General features: G+C 38.1%; 1 protein-coding gene across 1 annotated transcript; it reads left to right on the forward strand.

Annotated features, from left to right (window-relative positions):
* The first annotated feature begins 419 nt into the window (after positions 1-419).
* Positions 420-9,398, forward strand: LOC104228987 (annexin D5-like). The gene is made up of 6 exons (XM_009781550.2): positions 420-675; positions 7,082-7,227; positions 7,588-7,806; positions 8,383-8,598; positions 8,673-8,762; positions 8,909-9,398. The coding sequence occupies exons 1-6, from the start codon at positions 600-602 to the stop codon at positions 9,110-9,112; spliced, it is 951 nt and encodes a 316-aa protein (XP_009779852.1). The 5' UTR covers positions 420-599; the 3' UTR covers positions 9,113-9,398.
* Positions 9,399-9,980: the final 582 nt, after the last annotated feature.

A 9,980-nucleotide genomic window follows, 5' to 3' on the forward strand; every position in this document is an offset into this window, starting at 1 on the left:
TACTAATGAGTAATCAATGGATAACCTCAATAGATAACCAATGAGTCTAACTTTTACTTTTGTAAAGCCTCAAATTGGAGGTTTCTCAAGTTAGGGAGACTAAGAATTCTCCCAAAAGTGATCATATGCAAAAAGTCATGGATAATACAGGTACCCATATTATCCATCGGTTAACCCGTTTTTTATTCGTATTAAATGTGAGTCGGGTCAGATAATTAATTCATTTTTTTATTACCCGTTTTCGACCTGAATCATATCCGACCCGATTCGCCCCTTTGTCACTCCTAATTGCAGCAAACTCAAACGTGTTCTTGAGACACTAAGTGCCAAGTGGTATGGCAAGCTACCTGGTTATACCCACTTATAATATAAGTATAGATATAAATATAGATAACAGGGGGAGATAAAGACGAAAAGGAGAGGTGGTTGTAGTAGTTGACCTGTTGATCAATTGACAATGTAGTGTACTTCCCCACACGGTTTGATTTTTCTTATTTAGCTAATGAAGTAAACCCTTTCATAGACGACTTCAAACTGTATTGGCCAAAACCTGCATAAGATCAAACAGAGAACGTAAAGAAGAAAGCACAAAGAGAGAAATGGCAACCCTAACTGTTCCTTCAGTTCTAACTTCACCTCGTGATGATGCCATGCAACTTTATAAAGCTTTCAAAGGTACCATAAATTCCTCTACTTTATTTTCACAAGTTATGTTTGTCTTCTCTACTGTAATTCATTTGCTTAATTTGTTGGTTTCCTTTTTTTATTTTTTTTATTTTTGGATGATGAGTTGCTACTTCAGTGAATTAAGCTTCAAGCATGACAAAAAAGGTAGATCATTAGGCCCAGCTTGTGAACCTATTATATTTGAGTCAACCAATGATTTCTTTGACCATATTTTTTGTAAATAAGTTTTAAATATTTTGAATTGTTACTATTGCACCTAATACTCTCTATGTGGTTTCTGATTATGTAAATTTATTTCAAAAAAATTGAAAATTCTATATTTAAACAACAACAACGACAACTACCCAGTAAAATCCTACAAAAGTGGGTTTGGGAAGGGTAATGTGTATGCAGAGCTTAACCTACCCCGATATGGCAGAGAGGTTGTTTCCGATAGACCTTCGGCTCAGGAAGACGAAAATAAAAATAAGAAAAGACAATTCATTAGTAACTAATTCAGCATAAACCATAGAAAAAATAACAAAAGCATAAAAACCAAAAGATAAATGACATACCATAACGGTAACTAGTATCTAATGCCCGGGGATAAGATAAACAGCAAGGATAGTGCGGGCTCAACATAGACCGCAATCCCTTTAAGATTAAAAAAAACTAGTTAATTTGACCGAAAAGGTTCATCATACTGGAACAGAGGAAGTACTCTTTTAAACATTCTAAAGAAAAAAAAAGTTTATGAAGAGAGAACGACAGTTCTTTATCCTCCCCCTCAACCCCCAACCCCCCAAAAAAAAGATAGTTATTTTGGTGATGTTGCGGAAGCCAAATGTATAGAGTGTGAATAAGTCACAACTACTATACCAAAAATTATGACAGCCACCAAATAATAAATAAGACAATAAAGCAACAATAAAGGGAACACCAGAATTTACGAGGTTCGGCTAATTTTGCCTACTCCTCGGACACAACCAATATTTTATTTCACTCCAAAAATACAAGTGAAATAATACTAAAGAGAGAAGATACAAATGCCTTAAACAGATGAGAAGGCAAATGAGAGGTGTATCTCAATCCTAAACATTAGGCCTTCTTTTATAGGGGAAAAATCCCCTCCAAACTTAACTCCCAACCAATGTGGGACTTTGGCATTTTGCCAAACTTCAACAAATCTCCACCTTGGCAAAATTCCACATTTTCAATTCTCTCTCAATAACAAATTTTGGTTGTGTCTTCATCTTCAATCTTCAGTGTTCAACAATGTTGATCAAATCCAAACAATGTTGAAACTTGACCGCAGTCACCACCTTTGTCAGCATATCAGCAGGATTCTCTGTAGTATGAATTTTCTTCACCGTGACTCCACCTTCTTCTATGATTTCTCGTACGAAATGATACCGAACATCAATGTGCTTCGTCCTTGCATGATAAACTTGGTTCTTCGCTAATTGAATAGCACTTTGACTATCACAAAAAATTGTGATACCTTTTTGTTCAACACCAAGCTCCTTTAGCAATCCTTGAAGCCAAATTGCCTCTTTCACAGCATCTGTAATAGCCATGTACTCTGCCTCTGTTGTAGACAAAGCAACTGTTGACTGCAAAGTAGACTTCCAACTAACTGGTGCCTTTGCAAAAGTAAACACATAACCAGTAGTTGATCTTCGTTTGTCCATATCACCCGCAAAATCTGAGTCACAATATCCAACTACAGACTGATTGTCTTCCTGCTCAAAAACTAACCCGACATCTACAGTATTATGAATATACCGTAGAATCCACTTCACAGCTTGCCAATGCTCCTTCCCTGGATTGTGCATATATCTGCTAATAACTCCAACAGCTTGTGAAATGTCAGGCCTTGTGCAAACCATTGCATACATCAAGCTACCAACAACATTTGCGTATGGTACCTTTGACATATACTCTCGTTCAGCTTCATCCATTGGCGACATAGTAGTACTTAGCTTAAAATGGGAAGCAAGTGGAGTACTAACTGGCTTAGTCTTGTCATCTATGCCAAAACGTTGAAGTACTCTCTTCAAATATTCCTTTTGAGATAAACAGAGTTTCTTTGAACGTCTATCTCTAATTATCTCCATGCCAAGAATTTTCTTTGCCTCACCCAAATCCTTCATCTCGAACTCCTTCTTCAGTTGAATCTTCAACTTATCAATTTCTTCCAAATTCTTGGAAGCTATCAACATATCATCAACATATAGGAGAAGATATACAAAGGAACCATCTTTAAGCTTGTGCAAATACACACAATGATCGTATTTGCTTCTCTTGTACCCTTGCCGCAACATAAACTCGTCAAATCGCTTGTACCATTGTCTAGAAGATTGTTTCAATCCGTACAACGATTTTTCAAGTTTGCACACCATATTTTCTTTTCCAGCAACTTTGAATCCTTCTGGCTGAGTCATGTAGATTTCCTCCTCCAAGTTTCCATGTAAAAACGCAGTTTTTACATCCATCTGAACTAGTTCCAAATCCAATTGTGCTACCAAAGCCAACATAATTCTAATGGAGGAATGTTTTACAACTGGAGAAAACACTTCATTGTAATCAATTCCCTCCTTTTGAGCATATCCTTTGGCCACCAATCTTGCTTTGTAGCGAACATCTAATTGGTTAGGAAATCCTTCTTTCTTTGCAAATACCCATTTGCACCCAATTGCTTTCTTTCCCTTCGGGAGATTGGCCAATCTCCATGTATGATTCTGATGAAGGGACTGTATTTCATCATTCATGGCAATCCTCCACTTATCTTCTTCTGAACTTTGGACAGCGTCTTTATAAGTAGTAGGAACATCATCAGCTACAATTGAGGTTGCACAAGCAACCGTCTCTATGAGACGAACAAGTTTCGTTATTGTTCTTTTTGGCCTGCTGGTTGCTATTGATTCAAGTTGTTGTTGAGATTCCTGAGTTGGAATCTCCTCTACTGGCTCTCCTTCCAGAGGGTAATCTTCATTTGTTTCCTCCTCTGCTTCTTGTGTAGGAAAAATAAATTTTCCCTCAAACTCCACCTGCTTAGAAGCACCTTCATTTTGTTTGGTATCTTCTGTTACCTTATTTACCATAGCAAATTCATCAAAGGTAACATCTCTGCTGAATATTACTTTCTTTGTCATAGGACACCATAAGCGATATCCTTTGACTCCAGAAGTAATTCCCATAAAAATAGCCTTCTTTGCCCTTGGATCCAATTTTGACTCCGTCACATGATAATATGCAGTTGAGCCAAACACGTGCAAAGAGTTATAATCTACAGCAGGTTTTCCGTACCATTTTTCAAATGGTGTTTTGCCATCAATAGCAGCAGATGGTAGACGATTAATGAGGTGGCATGCATATGTAATTGCCTCAGCCCAAAATTCTTTGCCCAAGCCAGCATTGGACAACATACACCGTACCTTCTCCAGCAAGGTCCGGTTCATACGTTCTGCCACTCCATTCTGTTGTGGTGTATGTCTAACAGTGAAGTGTCGGACGATGCCATCATTTTCACAGACCTTATTGAAATGATCATTTTTGTATTCACCTCCATTGTCTGTGCGAATACACTTGATCCTCCTGCCTGTTTGATTCTCCACCATCGTCTTCCATTTGAGAAAAATTCCCAGCACTTCATCTTTGTTTTTCATTGTATACACCCACACTCTTCGAGAAAAATCATCAACAAAGGTTACAAAATAGTGCTTCCCACCCAATGAAGGTGTTTTGGAAGGACCCCAAACATCAGAGTGTACATAATCCAAAATGCCTTTAGTATTATGGATCGCTGTACCAAATTTAACCCTTGTCTGTTTCCCTTTGACACAATGCTCACAAAACTCCAAGTTGCAAGCCTTTACTCCTTTTAACAATCCTTGATCTGATAGAGTTTTCAAGGATTTTCCTCCAGCATGTCCCAAGCGCATGTGCCATAGCTTGGTTGCTTCTGCCTCTTTGTCGTCACTGGATGTCACTGTCGCTGTCCCAATAACTGTACTGCCACGATAGCGGTACATATTATTATTCTTCCGATTAGCCTTCATTACCACTAGTGCACCGGAGCATACTCTCATCACTCCATTTTCTGCAATGATTTTGAACCCTTTTGATTCTAGGGCTCCCACAGAGATGAGATTCTTCTTCAAATCCGGTACATATCGAACATCTATCAATGTTCTGATCATTCCATCATGGTTCCTTAATCGTATTGAACCAATGCCATATGAGGTAAGAGGGCTGTTATCCGCTGTGTGGATGACTCCATATTCTCCTTCTTGAAATTCCACGAACCAGTCCCTGTTGGGACACATATGATAGCTACAAGCCGAGTCCATCAACCATATGTCTGATGATGTTGATGACTCTGTTGTAACTAATGAGAAGTCTGAATCATCACAATCAGCTACATTTGAATCCATAATGGCCTTTCCATTGTTATGTTTGGCCTTATTCTTCAACTTCGGACAGTCTTTCTTCCAGTGCCCTTTTTCTCGACAAAAGGCACATTCATCTTTGCTGGGTCTGGATCTTGACTTGGATCTTCCCTTCTTTGTCCTCGTTTGATTTTGAGGACGACCCCTCACAAACAGTGCTTCTCCTTCTCCGCCCTTCTGTTTTTCTCGCTTTCTTTGTTCATAGCTGTACAAAGCTGAACAAACTTCTCTGAGAGAAATTTCGTCATTTCCATGGAGTAGAGTAGTTTCAAGGTGCTCGTACTCATCAGGAAGTGACGCCAACAACATCAAGGCCAAGTCACCATCATCATAAGTTGTATCCATATTTTGCAAATCTGTAACCAACTTATTGAAACTGGTGATATGTTCATTCATCGTGGTACCAGGAACATAGGTGAAGTGAAACAGTCTCTTCTTCATGTACAATTTATTTTGACTGTTTTTCTTCAAAAATTTATCCTCCAGTGCTTTCCATAATTTACTTGCAGAAGTTTCCTTTGTGTATGGATATTTCTGCTCTCTAGCAAGGTAGGATCGAATGGTACCGCAAGCAACACGGTTGATAATTCTCCAATCTTCTTCTCCAATAACATCTGGTTTCTTTTCTTCAATGGCCAGATCTAGCCCTTGTTGAAAAAGGACATCTAGAACCTCGCCTTGCCACATCCCAAAATGTCCGGACCCGTCAAAAATTTCTACCGCAAATTTCGCATTTGACACAATTCTTGTCATAAGCGAAGATGCCAATGATGACGTATTGTTGACACTTGATGTAGATTCTTCTTGTTTATTGTCTCCCATCTTTGACACAAATATTATTTAATAGCTGACGACACAAATCAAGATTATTTCCTTTCTGGTGTGGAAGATCAGACTAAGCTGCAACCACAGAGCATACTCAGACAGAACCTTGACTCAGTTACCAAGATAAATCTTTTCTGATGTGGAAGATCAGACTATGCTGCAACCACAGAGCATACTTAGACAGTACCTTGGCTCTGATACCAATTGTTGCGGAAGCCAAATGTATAGAGTGTGAATAAGTCACAACTACTATACCAAAAATTATGACAGCCACCAAATAATAAATAAGACAATAAAGCAACAATAAAGGGAACACCAGAATTTACGAGGTTCGGCTAATTTTGCCTACTCCTCGGACACAACCAATATTTTATTTCACTCCAAAAATACAAGTGAAATAATACTAAAGAGAGAAGATACAAATGCCTTAAACAGATGAGAAGGCAAATGAGAGGTGTATCTCAATCCTAAACATTAGGCCTTCTTTTATAGGGGAAAAATCCCCTCCAAACTTAACTCCCAACCAATGTGGGACTTTGGCATTTTGCCAAACTTCAACAGGTGATACATACTACTTCAAGCTGTGATTCAGCTGTAAAGAAAGCTTAAAACAGAATATTTACCAGGGTATTATCTTACTGAAGCAATGATAGTTATATATGCTTGAGCGTCGATCTGGTACAACATGCGTAGTTCTAGCATGTATTTAAGCTTATATCGTGTATTTAAAAATAAAATACTAGTATTTAATATGAGATGAGTTTAAATGGAGTAATTTGGTCAGTAGCGATTCATATAGCCGACCCAGCTTATTTGGGACTGTGTTATAGTTGTTGTCTTGAATTAAAAATAGCTCTTGTAAAAAAATTGAAGATTTGTGAGTCAAACATTATTTCACACTTGTAGTACTCTTTCCAATAAGTTTTTCAATATTTCACCAGTATTTCAAATACTGAAGTACTTCACGATTTGCAAATACTGATGGCCACACCATTATTTGCAAATACTATTTTATTTCTTATGATTGCATATATATAATACTTGAAAAATCAGAAATTGACTTCATAATTCGTTAAATGATAGTCTGTTTTATATTCTGCAGCTGGCCTTTGAGTTAATTACTTGCCTGTATAATGCAGGACTTGGATGTGATAAAGCAGCAGTCATTAACATCCTTGCCCACCGTGATGCAACTCAACGTGCTCTTATTCAACAGGAATACAAAACTATGTACTCTGAAGAGCTAAACAAGCGCTTGGCCAAAGAGCTTAGCGGTAACCTTGAGGTATTGATGGATGGCAGAAAATTTTGGGCTATGTTGCGCGGACTCTCCAAAATGATGGAGGATCCGACACGCACCCGACACGCATTTTTAGCGGTAACCCGTGTCGGATCCTCCAAAAATACACATTTTTAGAGGATCCGACACGCACCCGACAATATTTTCGGAGAGTCGAGCAACATAGATTTTGGGATAACTCAATAACTTGCCACTACTATTAGTAAATAGGGACTTCAGAGGCCTAAAGCTTATACATTCAAAGAGAAACTGCAATTGGCCAAATATGTGATTCCGCGTTTTTAATGTTTTCCATTTCAAGTTTTCTGTTTCATGATCTTCTTTTATCTTTTTGAATGATTTCAGAAAGCTGTGTTGCTATGGATGTATGATCCGGCAGGAAGGGATGCTACCCTAGTTAGGAAGGCTTTGAGTGGTGATGTTATTGAACCCATAGTTGCCACTGAAGTGATATGTTCGCGGACTCCTTCTCAAATACAATATTTTAAACAACTTTACCATTCCATGTTTGGTGTCTATCTTGAGCAGGATATTGAGTTTCAGGCATATGATGATCACAAACAGGTAGTCATCCTTTGCGTTTGTACGCACATGAAACCTTTCTTTCCCTTTAAACCTTCGTTATTCCCTGTTAAATGATTATCCCAAGTAGGTGAAAGAAGAAAATCCTTGGAACAACTTTTAAATAAATGAGTAAAAGTAGTTTAGGAGATATGAGGAGAGCTCTGAATGCTTTTCATTTGAATAGAAATATGGTGAGTAGTTACAATGTTACTCTCATTGCACCTATACCAAAAAAGAAAGAGTTTTTCACAATTAAAAGATTACTGGCCAATCAATATAATTGGCAGTGTATATAAGATTGTTGCTATGATGTTGGCGGAATTAATCAAGAAAGTAATCAGAGAGCTGATTTTTGGACATCAAAATGCCTTTATACGAGGAAAAAGATAATTGATGCAGTCCTCATAGCAAAAGCGGTGTTAGATTGGAGACTAGAACAGAAGAATCTGGGATTACTATGTAAACTGGACATACAGAAAGGCATACAACCATGTAAATGGGAGTCTTACCTTGTATTGTCTCTAATACTCATATACATATTGATAAAGATTTATTATTTTTTCTTAATGATTACAGTTGCTTCTAGCATATGCAAGGACAATGCGGTATGAAGGGCCAGAAGTTGACAGAGCTTCGGTGGAACATGATGCTAAAGCTCTTTACAAAGCTGGGGAGAAGAAATTGGGAACTGATGAGAAGGCTTTTATACGAATTTTTTCTGAAAGAAGCAGGGCGCATTTGGCTGCTGTTAGTGCTGCTTATCACAGCATGTATGCTAACTCGTTGAAAAAGGTAAGCTGACTTCATTTAGCTAACATTTTTTAGATTTTCAGTTTCAGTTGACTAATGGACAGCAACTGTTACAGGCTGTAAAAAGTGAAACTTCTGGACCCTTTGAGTTTGCCCTCTTGACTATTTTGCAGTGTGCTGAGAATCCAGCAAAGTACTTTGCCAAGGTACAAATTACATGTATTAAAATTCTTTAGTAGCATTCACGTTGCTATAATGACCTGTTGGATCATTTTTATCTTTAATTTAGTAATTTATCTCCTACATGAAATGTATTCTGTAAGCTCTCAGTGGCGCTGTTTAATCGATGCAGGAGTTGCACAGGGCAATGAAGGGCGTGGGTACGGACGATACAACTCTCATTAGGATAATAGTCACGCGAACTGAGATTGATATGCAGTGTATAAAAGCAGAGTACCACAAAAAGCATAAGAAATCTCTGAATGATGCAGTTCATTCGGAGACTTCTGGCGAATATCGGGCCTTTCTTCTCTCTCTTCTGGGGACGGCTCACTAATGAAGAGTCAGCACCATAAAACAGGTGTTTAAACTTTAAAGTATGGCAACAGTGTTGAAGAAGCAGGAAGTTTAAACGTTAGTAAGCTATAAACATTGTTTAAAGGTGTGATTGTGTCAGGTGAAAACCTTCTTTTAAAATCTCCTCTTTATTGTAATAGTGTCAGTTTGCTGGTATTTTGTCTAATGCTAAACGTGTGCAAAATTTCTTTCTCAGAATGTTGTTGTAAAGGTGCCTTCCGCAAATAAGGGTGTGTTTGGTAGGAAGGAAAACATTATGTTTCCAATTTTTTCATGTTTGGTTGACTTAAATGTTTTGGAAAAGATTTTCCTTATGAACGAAAATGTTTTCCTTATCGAGAGAAGGGAAAACATTTTCCAAAACTCCTTCTCAACTTTCCCCACCCTCACCAACCCACCCCATCCCCTCTCTCAAAAAAGATTTTTTTTTCTTTTCAAATTTCAGTTTTCCGTTACCACCCGCCCTATTGCCCGAGATTTTAGCTCATCATGCTCATGCCTGGCTCGACCAGCTTCATCCCGAAGGCGCTCCAGGGCCCCCGTCTTTCTCTGCAATTGAAATAAATGAAACGTTAGTCTCAGAATACATGTCCACCCACCCCACCCTCACCCCCACCCCCTCCCGCAAAAAAAATATTTTTTTACCTTAATTTTTTTTATTTGCAATTTCAAAATTCTGTTTTTCGTTTTACTACACCACACACCCCAACTCCCCCCACCAGCCCCCTTCCCCACCCCGCCGCCCCTGCCCCCTCTCCCCGAAAAAAATATTTTTAAAATATATTTTTCACTTTTAATTTTTTTATTTATCGTTGTAAAGGTTCAAAATTTTACAAGTTCCAAAATTA

This window comes from Nicotiana sylvestris, chromosome 7, assembly GCF_000393655.2.
Source record: "Nicotiana sylvestris chromosome 7, ASM39365v2, whole genome shotgun sequence".
Taxonomy (NCBI): Eukaryota; Viridiplantae; Streptophyta; class Magnoliopsida; order Solanales; family Solanaceae; genus Nicotiana; species Nicotiana sylvestris.